At 43.7% G+C, this 15035-nt stretch overlaps 1 protein-coding gene across 3 annotated transcripts in view; it reads left to right on the forward strand.

Annotated features, from left to right (window-relative positions):
• Positions 1-15035, forward strand: part of OSBPL10 (oxysterol binding protein like 10) — a 313900-nt gene that overhangs the window by 146851 nt on the left and 152014 nt on the right. For 2 of the 3 annotated variants that reach the window (XM_058729640.1, XM_058729641.1), the window contains exon 4: positions 12284-12475. The exons of the other annotated variant lie outside the window; for it this stretch is intronic. In XM_058729640.1, the coding sequence (XP_058585623.1) occupies positions 12284-12475 (192 nt within the window). The remainder of the gene's footprint in view (positions 1-12283; positions 12476-15035) is intronic. 3 annotated transcript variants of the gene reach the window in all.

Here is a 15035-nt window from a genome sequence, read left to right on the forward strand (position 1 = left end):
AGTAATACACATATTATTATGTATTAATATGCATTATCTAATACAGTTTATATTTTACCGATTTATTTATTTTGGTCTCTTTGCCTCACCAGAATGCCACTTCCCTGAAGGCAGGGATATTTGTCTTTTTGTTCACTGTTACATTTTTATTTCCTAGAGCAGTGCCTGGCACATAGCAGAAGCCCAAGAAATACTTGCTGAATTCTCTGAATAATGTGTGTTGATTGATGTTGTACCAGGTTTCTTTTTTGGGCATTTCGTGTTTATGTATGATTGTGTGTGATGTATCTTTTCCGGACTCTTTCCCTTAAAAAAGCAGAGAAGGTATCAGTGAATCAGTGTTGGTATTTTTAAAATTAGGTTTTCACTGGGGTGCCTGGGTGGCTCAGTCGGTCAGGTGTCTGACTTTGGCCCAGGTCATGATCTCTCAGTTCGTGAATTTGAGCCCCATATCGGGCTGTCCGTTGTCACTGCAGAGCCTGCTTCAGATCCTCTGCCCCCCCCCCCCACCTCTCTCTCTGCCCCTCCCCTGCTCGCATGGTACACACACACACACACACACACACACACACACACACACACACTTTCTCTGTCTCTCTCTCTCCCCTTCTCTCAAAAGTAAAATAAACAATGAATGAATGAATGAATGAATACGGTTTTCAAGGAAGGAGCAGTTGTTTAACCAGCTGTTAAAATTGAGGCTGGGAGGATTCACTGCTCTCACTTTATTGCATTCCTAGCATTTGCAGGGTGAGGCCCTGTATCAGTTCTCACAAGGTGCACAGTGGCTGGTTAATCATTGGCCCTGGCCCGGGGGCTGTCACAAGCTAGGGGAGACAGTGGGGCATGGGGTGGGAGGGGGGACTTGTGCATAAAACACCATTAGGTGCTCTGGTGTTGGGAACCTCATCTCTGACATCTGTAGATGGACTATTCATCAAACCTTGGCCTTATCGACATGGGTAATTAAACATTAAAAAAATTTAAGTATCAGCTTAATGTAGTTTAGGCTTAATGAGCTTATTGTTTAAGTATTTGAGAATTGGTATGCTGTACAGGACTTGGCTATTAAAAAGCCATTTGTTTCCAGAATGCTAACTAAGCTATCAGCCATGGTGTTGTGGAAAGAGTTGGGCTGTTTTGGACCTCGGTGGAAGAGAGTGGCCCCTAGTGACCCAGTGCAGTGCAATGGCCAAGGGCGTGGCCTTGGGAACCTGCTGGTGTGGATTTGAATCGCTGCCACATGATTTATTAGATTTATTAGCTGCGTGACCTGGGGAAAGAGCTGATTCTCTCTGTGCATGTTCCTCATCTGTGCAATGGAAATTCTAGTCCCTACCCCATGAGATTATGAAGCGGGTTAAATGATTTAAGGTGTGTATATATTAAGATAGTTTATGGCACTTAGTTCACACTTACGTGATACTTACTATTATAAATATAATTAAGATTAATGCCATCGTTATTGGATGATGGCAAACTTACCAGTTTGCCATACCACTAGGCCTTTAAAAAAAATGTTTTTTTTAAACTTTTAAAACTGTTTTCCTTCCTTTTTCCCTGTGCCACCCCCCCGTCTTTGTTAGCATCAATTCCTCAGATATACGTGGGTCTTTGTTTACTTATATATGTGTTTTACGTCTGCCTAAGTTGTATGGTCCTGCATATCTTTTCCCTTTCTTTTTAAACTTTTCTCAGCAGTAAGTTTTTTTTTTAAATTTTTAAATTTTTTAAGAATGTTTATTTATTATTGAAAGACAGAGACAGAGTGTGAGCAGGGGAGGGGCAGAGAGAGAGGGAGACACAGAATCCAACGCAGGCTCCAGGCCCTGAGCTGTCAGCACAGAGCCCGACGCGGGGCTCGAACTCACAGACCGCGAGATCATGACCTGAGCCGAAGTCGGACGCTTAACCGACTGAGCCACCCAGGCGCCCCTCAGCAGTATGTTTTAAGTTGTATGGATGTTGCTGTACGTATCTCTACATCTTTACTTCCAACTGATGCATGTATATTTCTGTATAGTCTACATTTGATTTGTACAGACTCTCACTAACGCACGGCTGCATTGCTTCAAACTCCCCACCCTCATAAACCGTGAGCATCCTTGCAGATAACCTTGTACAGACATGGGACTGTGAGCATGTGCATGAGATAACCTTGTACAGACATGGGACTGTGAGCTAACTTTCCCGTTAGCCATGCAAAAGGTTCCAGCATCTTTATATCCTTGCCATTCCTTCATGGTGTTTTACTCTCTAATTTTGTTAAAGCTACTGGGTGTTAAAATCTAGTTGTTTGAATTTGTATTTCTCTGATTACTTTGAGATACTTCTTAGCCATTCATCTTTCTTCTTCCGTGTATTGCCTCTTCTTCTCCTTTGTCCATGCTTTATAGTGATTTCTGGCTTTTATTTGTAAGAACTCCTTTTATATTCTAGATATTAATCGGTCTCCTAGTCTCCACACATTTGTTAATTTTGTCTAAAGTGTCCTTGTTGAACAGAAGCCCTTTGTAGTCAAATCCATCAAGTGTTCAACTTGTGACTTGACGTTTGGTCTTGTAAGAAGAGCTTTTCTTGTTTCTTTTTTAATGTTTGTTTATTTTCGGGAGATAGAGACAGAGTGTGAGTGGGGCAGGGGCAGAGAGAGAGGGAGACCCAGAATCCGAAGCAGGTTCCAGGCTCTGAGCCATCAGCACAGAGCCCAGTGCCGGCTCACAAACCGTGAGGTCATGACCTGAGCTGAAGTTGGACCCTTCACCGACTGAGCCACCCAGGTGCCCCCTGAAAAGCGTTTCTATATCCAGGGTTGCAGAGATACTCCTTCAGCGTTTTCTCTTGTTTTGTAGTTCTTCTTACATTTGAGGTTACAAAGTTAACCATATGTTTGCTTTCCCCCTGTTGTTTATTCCCTTTACTGGTTTATTGGGCTGCTTCTGTAATATACCACGTTAGCAAAGAACTGGCAACTTTGCTGGAGTCATTAGTTTTCTTTTTTCTTTTTTTGTAAAATCACATCTATAGCTAGTTACATTTTTTGTTCCTTCCCGTCCTGCCCTTCTATTTCTTCTTCCTTTTTTTTCTTGTCCTGTTTTGTCGGCTAGCACCTCCAGGACTAGGTTGAACAGTAATGTTACTGGAAGCCTTATTTCTTTTAAAAAAATTTTTTTTTCAACATTTTTTATTTATTTTTGGGACAGAGAGAGACAGAGCATGAACGGGGGAGGGGCAGAGAGAGAGGGAGACACAGAATCGGAAACAGGCTCCAGGCTCCGAGCCGTCGGCCCAGAGCCCGACGCGGGGCTCGAACTCACGGACCGCGAGATCGTGACCTGGCTGAAGTCGGACGCTTAACCGACTGCGCCACCCAGGCGCCCCTGGAAGCCTTATTTCTAAAACTGGAAGCAATGAAGCCAAACATCTTTACGTTAAGTATTGTGGGTGCTCTAGGTTTTTGGTAGATAGTTAAGGAAACTTCTTTCTCGTCCCTGCTTTCAGAAACTTTTTTTTTCTAATTAAAATCGCAACTTGGCATAAAAAAGTCTTGGTTTCATATGATTTGCAAACAACATATATAAAATACAATTATTTTGTTTGAGGATCTCCAGTTCCAAGGGAATGTGGCCTACAAGTATCCTTCTTTCAAAGGAGTGTTATGCATATATTTTTCTGACGATGGGTGAGTGGGCTGAAGTATGGGATAAGAAGAAAAGTGGAAATGTATAATGGATATCTGCTTTCCTGCTTTCTATCAAATACTTTAACATCAACTCTGGGACGCCATTTAAATAAGTAAATCCTCATTTAATTGAGAAGGGTCACCTGGAGAGACTGAGTCTTGAATCAGGCTTTTTCAGTTGAATTTTGAGTGAGGTGTGTAATTTGATCTTTGTAAGGCTGGTTTTAGATCGATAAAAAGAGAGGACTAGACTTTGAGGATCTAAAATTCTATAGTTCCGCAGCATGAGTAAGGGGAGAATGGGGCTTGGTCAGTAGAAAGAGAGAATCATCATGTGTTCAGAAGAAAGCATCCAACTGTTGGTGGGAATGCAAACTGGTGCAGCCACTCTGGAAAACAGTGTGGAGGTTCCTCAAAAAATTAAAAATAGAATTACCCTACGACCCAGGAATAGCACTACTTGGAATTTATCCAAAGGGTATGGGAGCGCCGTTCATGGGGGCACGTGTACCCCAACGTTTATAGCAGCGCTTTCAACAATAGCCAAGTTATGGAAAGAGCCCCAATGTCCTCAACTGATGAATGGATAAAGAAGATGTGGTTTATATATAAATGGAATACTACTTGGCAATGAGAAAGAATGAAATCCTGCCATTTCCAGCAATGTGGATGGAATTGGAGGGTATTATGCTGAGTGAAATAAGTCAGTCAGAGAAAGACAGATGTGTTTTCACTCACGTGGAATTTGAGCTTAACAGAAGACCATGGAGGAAGGGAGGAAAAAATTAGTTATAAACAGATGGAGGGAGGCAAACCATAGGAGACTTAAAGACAGAGAATAAACTGAGCGTTGATGGGGGGGGGGGTTGGGGAAAGGGGAAAATGGGTGATGGTCATTGAGGAGGGCACTTGTTGGGATGAGCACTGGGTGTTGTATGGAAGCAATGAATCACGGGAATCTACCCTGAAGCCAAGAGCACGCTGTATGCACTGTATGTTAGCTAACGTGACAATAAATTATATTAAAAAAAAAAAAAGAAAAAGAAAAAGAAGAAAGCATCAAAAAGGAGTCTTGGTACTAGAATTGTAAGCTCCCAAACAAATGGTATGTGAGAGGAGGGCAGATGTGTGGGAGGTTTTGAAATGACATAAACTGCCACTGGTTAGATGGGGAAGATGGTGAGAGCTGGGGGGGGGGGGGGTGTTGCGGTGCGGGGTGTGCGTGATAAGGGGCCAAGTGCAGGAGACCTTCAAGCTTGACCTAGACGGAGCATGGTTAGGGATTCTGGAGTGGCTGGACTAGCTGTTAGGTCATTTATTTGGGGGCTGAAAATGTTGGGAGACAAAGCAAACTTTAAAATGTCAAGTTTTCTTTTCCTCTGTTTGCAAGAAATGGAAATACATGCATTTGCTTGCACTCTTTTTTAAAGATCTGGCATTTGCAGGTATAATCATGGGTTCACTCGGGTATGATTAGAAGCCGGCTAGAGACTGCCTCTCTGGGGAAAACCATTCTTTTTCTCTTTGCACATGTTGGCACATAATTGTGTGTGTGCTTTAAGAGAGGGTATTGGTATAAAGTTAGTGGGAAATGTTTATGATATAGTAAAGATTTGCAGATGAAAATGGAAGAAATTCCCTAGGCTAAGTAAATGAAAGATTACTGCAAGAAGACTCGAATTTGGAAAAGTCGAGCAAGGAAAGTGTAATACTTGAAAACTTAATCATGGGAATAAACTTGGAAAATGTCCCAGTTTTTAAAACCTTTTATTTCTACTTTGGACCTGTCGTAAGCTTAGGATAATGGAATTAAAAAACAAAAGCAGGGCAGATGCAAAGGTCCATATACAGCCATTAAGCAAAATAGTGGAATAGATTAATTTAAAAAACACCATTAGTGTTTAGAGCAGCTGGCTGGCTCAGTTGGTAGAGCATGGGACTCTTGATCTCAGGGTCATGAGTTCAAGCCCCGTGTTGAGTGTGGAGCCTACTTAACATACAAAAAATAAACACCATATATTTTCACTGAGATGTTGACTATCAGGAAAACAAAATTCTGAGTAATTTTAAGGTCCTGAATTGTACTGTCTTAAAAATTGTTAATGATTTTCCTTTTTTGTTGATTGAGGTAAGCTTACTTTTGGAAGAAGAGGAATAAATCACAATTCTTATGCTTAGCTTTCACATATTTAGAAAAATGGTACATTATTATTATTTTGGAGGAAGAGAGAGGAATGTAATGAAAGATCTTAGTTGGTTACATTTTCAAAATATGCAACCGGCCCGGTTTGGTGGTCTCCGTTGGGCTATTCATTCTGAAACATAGTGTCTTTTTCCCCCTACACTGTGAAAGAATTCAAGGACGTGAGGAAAATAGGTTTCAAATTAAATATCATTTGAATGCTGTTATAATTAATTGACTCACAGCGACTTTTTTCCATCAGAAAAGTTTTCTACAGAAGTGGCTGTCACAAATGTATTTGTATTTTCCTCTTGCTCCTTTTTAGATTTTAAATGTGAGCTTCAGCAAGCTTAATTATAAACTCCTAATACATGTTTTAAGAAGGCTTTAGGACCAGCAAGTGGTCGTTACAATTTGAGGTTCTGTTTTATTCCAAAATATTAATGGGAAGTTGCCATATATTTATTTATTTTAATTTAAGTATGCTCCATGCTTGAACACCGCACATTGAGCTTGAACTCACGACCCTGCGATTAAGACCTGGGCTGAGAGCAAGAGTTGGAGGCTAAATTGACTGAGCCACCCAGGAGCCCTTACTTACTTAAACTATTAGTTAAACCAAGTCTTTACTTGGTACCCATGTAGCATTGTTGTTATCTACAGGCACTTTAAGTTCTATAACAGATACAGTTTTCGACAATGTGAAATCTTATTTAAATGTACTTTTTCTCTGAAGCAAACTGTGTTTTTGTTTTTTTTGGTAATTAGGATGATTACTCTTTTCTTCCTTCTCCCCTCTTCTCCTCTCCTTTTTCTTTTCCCTTTTCCCTTTTTCTTTTCGTTTTCCTTTTCCTTTCAACATTTTTTTTTTTTTAATTTTATTTATTTTTGGGACAGAGAGAGACAGAGCATGAACGGGGGAGGGGCAGAGAGAGAGGGAGACGCAGAATCGGAAACAGGCTCCAGGCTCCGAGCCATCAGCCCAGAGCCTGACGCGGGGCTCGAACTCACGGACCGCGAGATCGTGACCTGGCTGAAGTCGGACGCTTAACCGACTGCGCCACCCAGGCGCCCCCCTTTTCCTTTCTTTTTACTTTCAAGTAGAGGAAGTGGTAAGGCTATGTCTCCTTTTTTTTTTTTTTTAATTTTTTTTTTAATGTTTATTTATTTTTGAGACAGAGAGAGACAGAGCATGAACAGGGGAGGGGCAGAGAGAGAGGGAGAGAGAGAATCCCAAGCAGGCTCCACACTGTTAGCACAGGGCCCGACGCGGGGCTCGATCTCACAAACTGAGATCGTGACCTGAGCTGAAATCAATCAGCTTAGCTAACGGAGCCATCCAGGTGCCCCATTGCTATTAACATTTTAGAAATGAAACCTAAAAAAGCTTTAGAAGTGGAAACCCCATGCTACTTTACTGGGCCCCCCAGCTCCTGAATGCTGGAGCTCCGATTTGAACTCGGGCCTTTGACTTTAGAAACTGTGTTCCTAACCCAGCCTGCCCGTGGCCTCCGGTGGTTGGGCCGTGAGCTTCTCAGACTGGACCGCACCTCTTAGCTCGTTGCTTGATTTCCCTGGTTGCGCATGTTCTCTCAGGTGCTTTCTCCCTCTTTGTAGTCATGCCTTTCCTTCATGCCCGTTGTAGCCAATAAATACAGAGCGCGTATGTCTGTCTTCCTTGAAAGCTCGGGAAAGTCAGGGATCTGATGAGGTTCGCAGGAAATGCCGAGAGGTGGGTGACTACCGTGAAACCCGCCTGCGTGTGGAATGTCCGGGCGGGGTCTGAGCATCAGCACTTAATCTTACCTGGTACCTGGTTCTCTTCTTTGGCGTGACCCCCCTCGGTCAGGCAGGCGCTGTTTGGGGAGGGGGCGCAGGGCTGAGGCGCTTAGGTAAAGGGTGAATCTTATGCCCGGAGAGAAACAGTTACCCTCGACTCCGAGGTTTTCACAGACGACACACTTGGCATTTCTGGTCCCCCTCCCGGAAGTAAACATTTGGCGTAAAACCCTGGCATGTTGTTCCTCAAACTCTGATGATGTTGTATTTTAAGCTAGTGGCAGGGACGAGTGTGTATGACGGCTGAACGTCATTTACAAAGCACAGCCTGCAGATTTCAGGCAGGCTGCGCTGTGGCGGGAGAACCTTCTCGTTCCTGGCGGCCGCGCTTTGCTGCCTGTTCCCCCCTCTTCTCCCGGAGCCTGGTGACCCATGGAATTTACCGAGAGTGAGACTTTTTTGTTCATATTTACCCTGAGAGGAGGCACCGGTGTGAATTCGACTGCAGGAATCCCATGCTTACTGGGAAATTAAAGGTTTTTCAACTCAGATTTACTGCTTGTGAATTCAAGTGGCAGCCATGTAAGTAAGGACCATGAGGTTAGACGTTCACACTGGGATGATTTGGCTCCTGGGTGAATTTCTTGATTCGTCGCCATTTACAGTGGTGCTGCCCCAGGCAGGGACCCCTGTTGCCAGAATGGCCTTCCTCTCTGATTTCAAATGGGTTCTCGTTCTACTCAGCATCTAGAATTGTTTTTTCCCCCTACAATCTTGCAACTTAATGGCCGACCATATAGAGTCTCCAGTAAGCATTTAATTATATTTTGGACTTCATCACCACTTTGCTCCTATAAAAAAATAAGGAGGAAGTCCGTCGCTCATGATTTTGAGCTAAGTGACTTCTTAACATTTAAAAAATCAATAAGGCCTCCATTGATCCAGTTTTAAGTAATATAAGGAAAGAAACAAACTTTGACCACACAGTTCCCTACTATGCTAAGCATTTTATGTGCACGATCTAATTGAATCTTCATGATGGCTTTTAAGGGTCAATATTATTATTCCTTTTTTAAAGATTAGGAAATTGATGCTTAATAAGAAAGCTTAAATAACTCGACTGAAGTCAACACAGCTAGAACCTGGTACAGCTGGGGGAGGGAAACTTGGCTGGCTGGCTTCAGAGCCCAGTGGAAAATCTGCCTTTTCTTGGGTTGGGATAAGCCTCCCAAACAATCAAAATGTATGCTAGTAGACTCTTAATGCTTAGGCAAGTTTACTGTCATGAAAGAATTAAAGAAATAGCTTCTTTCGTCCTTCACATTCCAAGTGAAAACACTAAAGCAGAAAGGAGATGCTTGCCATATCGTGATCCAGGTATATGTGATTCTTAGACCCAAGACTTCTCCAATTACCTATACCTAAGCTTATTTAAAAGCAACACACTGCTTTCCAACTTTATTGATCTTCCTATTATTATTATTATATTTTTTATTTTATTATTTATTTTATGTTATATATATATTATATTTATGTATTACATATGTGTTTATGTTCCTGTTATTATATCCCAGTTGAAACCAGACAACCTCTACAAGCTACTGTGATGTTGGAGGGTCATAGAAAGTTCTTATTTCTACTCTACCTCATGCCCCACTCGCAAACCTTTGGCGGCTTGAAAATTACAGATCATTAACATGTAACAGCTTTTATAGCTGTCGACCGTTCCCCGAGGCCCAAGGCTAAGACTGCTTGTCTGGGTAGATTTGTGCACCGTTGCCTATTTCGTCTGTATCTCCCCTTGTCCTGCCCAGGCTTCACGTCCTTCACTCTCAGAGCAGCTGGCAGTGATGAGGTCAGCTCTAGTGGACCTTTCTCTTCCTCGCTTCTTTGGCGTTTCCTGGCTGTATTACCAAATTAGAACCTTGCTGTGAACTTTCTTATTGTGTGTGTGCATGTCCCTGTCTGGGTCTCTTGCATCTCCAGCAATACTATAAAGCATCGGTGATGAAAGACTATCTCATACACCTCCTGTTTCTCCTGGAGACCCCATAGTAGATATTCTCCCTGGCACATAGTAGGTGTTCATTAAATCCTTGATAACTGAAATACAGAAATTGGCACAAGTCAACATACCATGTAACTGCCTTCTCTCAAGTTGAAATGAAGGACAGGAACACGTAGAATGTAAATGGTATGTAGAATTTAGCAAATTTTGGGTAAGTAATACATTCACATGGTTGAAAATGAAAGAATATAAAAAACCATGTGGCCAGAAGTCTCCTTTGCTCTCTGTTGCTTTCTTCTCATTCCCTGTGTCTCCACAAATAAGTAGCCATTTTTTAGTTTTGTGTGTATCCTTCTAGAGTGTTTCTATGTTTTTTTTTTTAAGTATTAAGTTTTCTTTAAGTTTGAGAGAGTCAAGTGGGGGAGAGGCAGAGAGAGAATCTCAAGCAGGCTCTGAGTTGTCAGTGCAGAGCCCGATTCAGGGCTTGAACTCGTGAACCATCAGATCGTGATGTGAGCCGCAATCAAGAGTTGGACTGAGCCACCCAGGTGCCCCAAGTACTTTTTATGTTTTAAACAAATCATTGTAAGTAAATAACAATAAAAATACTCATTTCCCACATTTTGATGCAGAACTTTGCATACTGTGCAACAGTTTTGCACCTTGCTTTTTTCCCCCTTAACTCTGTAGCCTAGAGATATTTTTCCAGACTAGCTCATAGAAACCATTCTCCTTATTCTCTCACACCTTGCTATAGTATTCGGTTATGTAGGTGTACCATTATTTAGTTAACCGGTCCCATACTGATGGGCCTTTGGCTTGTTTCCCATCCTTTGCATTAAATATCTTTCTGCGGTGACTGGTTGCTACTAAGGCCATTTTCCCTGCAAGCAGCCATATTGGAGGGTACATTCCCAAGCAGGGCATTGTGGGTCGTGGGAAACTGCCTTTGTAACTGTGACACGCATTGCCAGACTGCCCTCCTCAGGGGTTTTGTCACCTTATAGGCCCACAAACCTGTTCCTGTCAACAGATAGTGTGCTCAAACTTTTGGCTCTTTGCCAACCTGATGGACAAAATCTAAACGTGGCGCTTGAATTTACAAGTACAGTTGAACATCTTTTCATATGGTTTAAGCGCTTTATATGTTTTGTGAACTGTCTGTTCAGATCTTGCCCCGTTTGAACAGTTGGGGTGCTCCTTTCAATCCCTAGGATTTCCGTTCCTCATTATAAAGTACAATGATGAGGCTTTTGAAGCAAGTTGAAAATATTTTTTCTAGTTTATTGTTTGGCTTCGTTGGTGGTAGGAATGTTTTTTTTTTTTTTTTTAAGTTTATTTTTTTTGGCAGTCTCTACACCCAACTTGGGGCTCAGGCTCATGACCCTGAGATCAAGTTGTGCACTCTTCCACACAAGTCACCCAGGTGCCCCCGAGGGAGTGGGATTTTAAAGGTTGTTAACTGTGCAGAAGTTTTTAATTTGTAGATAATCAGATTTGTTGAGCTCTTCTTCTATGGCTTTTGGATTTGAGGTATTAGGCCTTCCCTACCCCAAGGCTCCAGGTTTCTTCTGCCTTTTTAAAAAATATTCATTTATTTTTGAGAGAGAGAGAGAGTGAGTGAGTGAGCAGGGGGAGGGCCAGAAAGAGAGGGAGACACCGATTCTGAAGCAGGCTCCAGGCTCCGAGCTGTCAGCACGGAGCCCGACGCGGGGCTCGAACCCACGAACCGGGAGATCATGACCTGAGCCAAAGTTGGATGCTTAACTGAATGAACCACCTAGGCACTTCTGTTTTTTTGTTTTTTCTTTTTTGTTTGTTTGTTTGTTTGTTTGAAGTCTTTGATCCATTCGGGGTCTGTGATCTGGGAGATGAAGCCTACTTTGTTTTTCAGATGGCTGCCCAGTTACCCCAGTATCAGTTATTGAAACAGTTCATCTCCACTAGGTTGAGGTGCCATCTTTTTCCCATAGTAAATTGCTACCTGGACTATATATTCCTCTAGGGTGAAATAAGAGCTCTGTGCTGACAAATGGGGACTGATTGGTGGATAACTTGGTACATTCAGTCATGCAGCAGACATTTATTAAGTACCTAATAAATGGGGCAAGTCATTACGCGCCAGTTCTTGGGGATATAAAGATGGGTTTGAAACAGTCTCTTAGGAAGGCGGCTCTATGATGAACATAATCTCGATGCAGAGGAATAAGAACAGCGGGGAGGCTGAGGCAGACAGGGAGATGCCTCACGTATCAGAAAACAGAGCTGAGCCTTAAGGTTCGGATGAACTTGGCCAGCCTTGAGGGGGAAGAGCTTTCCAGGAAGGGTTGCTCATATACGCAGAGGCACAGATCGTAAGAGTCTGTGGCGTCTGGGGGGCTTAGTAGCTTTTCGTGGCCAATAGAGTAGGGCAGGAGACACAGTTGCAGATGAGGCCGGAAGGATAATTACGGACACGGCCTCTTCTAAGTGAGTGTGGGATTGGGGCGTGTCGTGTCCCTCTCCTTCCCCTACGCCTTCACCCCTCTAAATGGACGAAGGGGGGAAGATTGAGGGTCCAAAATAAATGGAAGCCAGCACTTGGCTGTGTTCTGCAGGTCGGTTGCTGAGTCTTGACACCTGTTGCTTATTCTAGACGACTCCAAGTTCCCGAAGCCGCAGTCTCACTTTGCTCCCCCACGGAACGCCCAATCCTGCGTCTCCCTGTAGCCAGAGACACCTCGGCGCGGGGGCCCCCGGTGTTGTCACAGTCACGCATCACAAGTCGCCTGCAGCCGCCCGAAGAGCCAAGAGTCAGTATCCCGGCCAGCTTCACGAAGTCAGAGAGGTAGGCTTTGCTCTCCTACTAGGTGGAGTGGTCTCTGGGCGCTGAGGGCCGCCACTGTCCCTTCCTGTGTGCCATCTTGACGCCAGAAGGCGGCCTCCCAGCCCCACGGGCGTGACACGCTTCCTGGTGGTAGAAAAAATAATTTGCCTCTGTGTCTTAGGCGAAGCGAGGTGTTAGGAGACGCGTCAGAGCTCTGAGAGCAGAGGAAGCCCGCCCGCAGGTGCATGGGTGCACAAGGAAGCAGTATCAATGTCTCTGTGCTCATAGCCAAGAACGGGCCGTACACACGCGAGTCGTGGGCGGCCAGGATGCGACCGAGGTGGCTTGGAAATTCAGGGCGCGTGAGACCTTTTTCTTTCTCTTCAAAAAAAAAAAAATTTTTTTTTTTTTTTTTTAACGTTTATTCGTTTTTTGAGAGACAGAGACAGAGTGCGAACAGGGCAGGGACAGAGAGAGAGGGAGACACAGAATCCGAAGCAGCCTCCAGGCTCCGAGCCGTCAGCACAGAGCCCGACGCGGGGCTCGAACTCACGGACCGTGAGATCGTGACCTGAGCCCAAGTCGGACGCTTAACCGACCGAGCCCCCCAGGTGCCCCAAGTGAGACCTTCTTCTGCCTGGCCTCACTCGCGAGGTGCCCACGTTGGTCTTCCCATCACAGACCACTCCTAGTAGAGTGCTGGGTTGTGAAGGAGCACTGTCCTTGGAGTCAAAAGACTGTTTGGAAGCAAGTCTTTCAAAGCTCTGAACCCGGGTTTCTGCATCTGGGGAGTGGAAATAACACAGGCCTTCGTCTCCTCTCAAGGGAGGTCAGAGGCATGCACTTGAAAGCCCTTCAGCCGTCGGTGCCTTATGAACCCATGGGGGCTGTGCTTCATTTTTACTTTTGACACACTGGGAAGTCCTCAGTCTGGGGATCCCGGTTCCTTAATGTTTGTACCATACTTTGCAACGGGTACCAAGAATGGACTATGTGAACTAACCGATGTTGGTCTGGGTCGCCCAGCTTGGGTTGAGTGCTGAGGCTTCTGCCCTGCAGCCGGCCTGTGTGTGGACCAGCCCACCCTCTTAGGGTAGCAGTGGAGCCCTGGCCCCAGGCGAGCGGCAGAATGGGTCTCCTAGCACAGGGTCTGTTGCCCAAGTCAGCACACATCTCAGTTTATTTCCTAAATGTCATGAGCTGAGTAGGGCCGTGTCAGCCGGCCGTCTTGGTCGGACTTTGACCCAGGGCAGAAAATCTGAAATCTTCTTCTTCTTTTTTTTAAATTTTTTTTTTGTGTTTGTTTATTTTTGAGAGAGAGAGAGAGTGTGTGAGCAGGGGAGGGGCAGAGAGAGAGGGAGACGCAGAATCCTTAGCAGGCTCCAGGCTCTGAGCTGTCAGCACAGAGCCCGACGCGGGGCTCGAACCCATGAATTGTGAGATCATGCCCTGAGCCAAAGTTGGACGCTTAACTGACTGAGCCACCCAGGCGCCCCACTGAATCAAATCTTTTGATGCAGATCAAAGACTTTTTTTTTCTCTTGGTAGATTTATGCATGTATGTTCTCTGTATTGCCTAATAAAGAAAAGGTACAGAGTCAAATGCTGTCTTTGAAATAGTCACCCTGATGTTTAAAAAAAAAAACAGTGGCTATGAGCTTGACTTTGATACACTGGATGATATGAGGAACTGTTGCACACTTGTATATATTTTTCATTTTTCAAAGCATCTTAAAGAAACTATATTACAGAAACAGTGTACACAGAAGTAGAAGAGAATAATGGCACCCATCACGCAGTCAGTATTTCCAACTTTCTGTTGTTTTCTTTTATCTCTTTCCCCTCTACCACTTTTTTTCTTGCTGGAGTATTTTAAGGAAATCATAAATATTATATCAATTTATCATTGCCAGTAAGTGCTTCAATATTTATCTAACAAACAAGGACTTAAAAAACAACTTGACCACAACACCATCGTAGTCACTTTTATGTAAACCTCACTGTGGTTATTTTTTGCAAGTATGTAAGAGACTACAACCTAAGAAAGAAAAGGCTGACTGAAAGTTCATGGTATTTTGGGAATTCTTTTATAATGAATCTCTGATAGAATTACAAGTGATGCTACGAAGCCTGGAATGTATGAAGAGAAGCAGGAGTGCTTGTATTGAATGAGCTGTGGCCTAAATAAAAGTTGAGGTACCTTAGCTTAATTTTGAGTAGCGCATGATTTGGTACAATGTCAAAGTCTTTTCTACCTCCATTTTTATTTTTATGTATTTTTTTAACGTTTATGTTTGAGAGAGGGACAGAGTGCGAGCAGTGGAGGGGCAGAGAGAGAGAGGGAGACACAGAATCTGAAGCAGGCTTCAGGCTCTGAGCTGTCAACATGGAGATACAGGGCTTGAACTGGAGAACCGCGAGATCGTGACTTGAGCCGAAGTCAGGTGCTTAACCAACTGAGCCACCCAGGCGCCCCCTACCTGCATTTAAAAAATCTCATGTTTACAAGAATAAAAATATGTTCTTAAGTAATGCAAGTACATATTGCGCAAGAAGTCTGAAGAAAATCAAAATTACCCAT

This window comes from Neofelis nebulosa, chromosome 5 (assembly GCF_028018385.1).
Source record: "Neofelis nebulosa isolate mNeoNeb1 chromosome 5, mNeoNeb1.pri, whole genome shotgun sequence".
Lineage (NCBI taxonomy): Eukaryota > Metazoa > Chordata > Mammalia > Carnivora > Felidae > Neofelis > Neofelis nebulosa.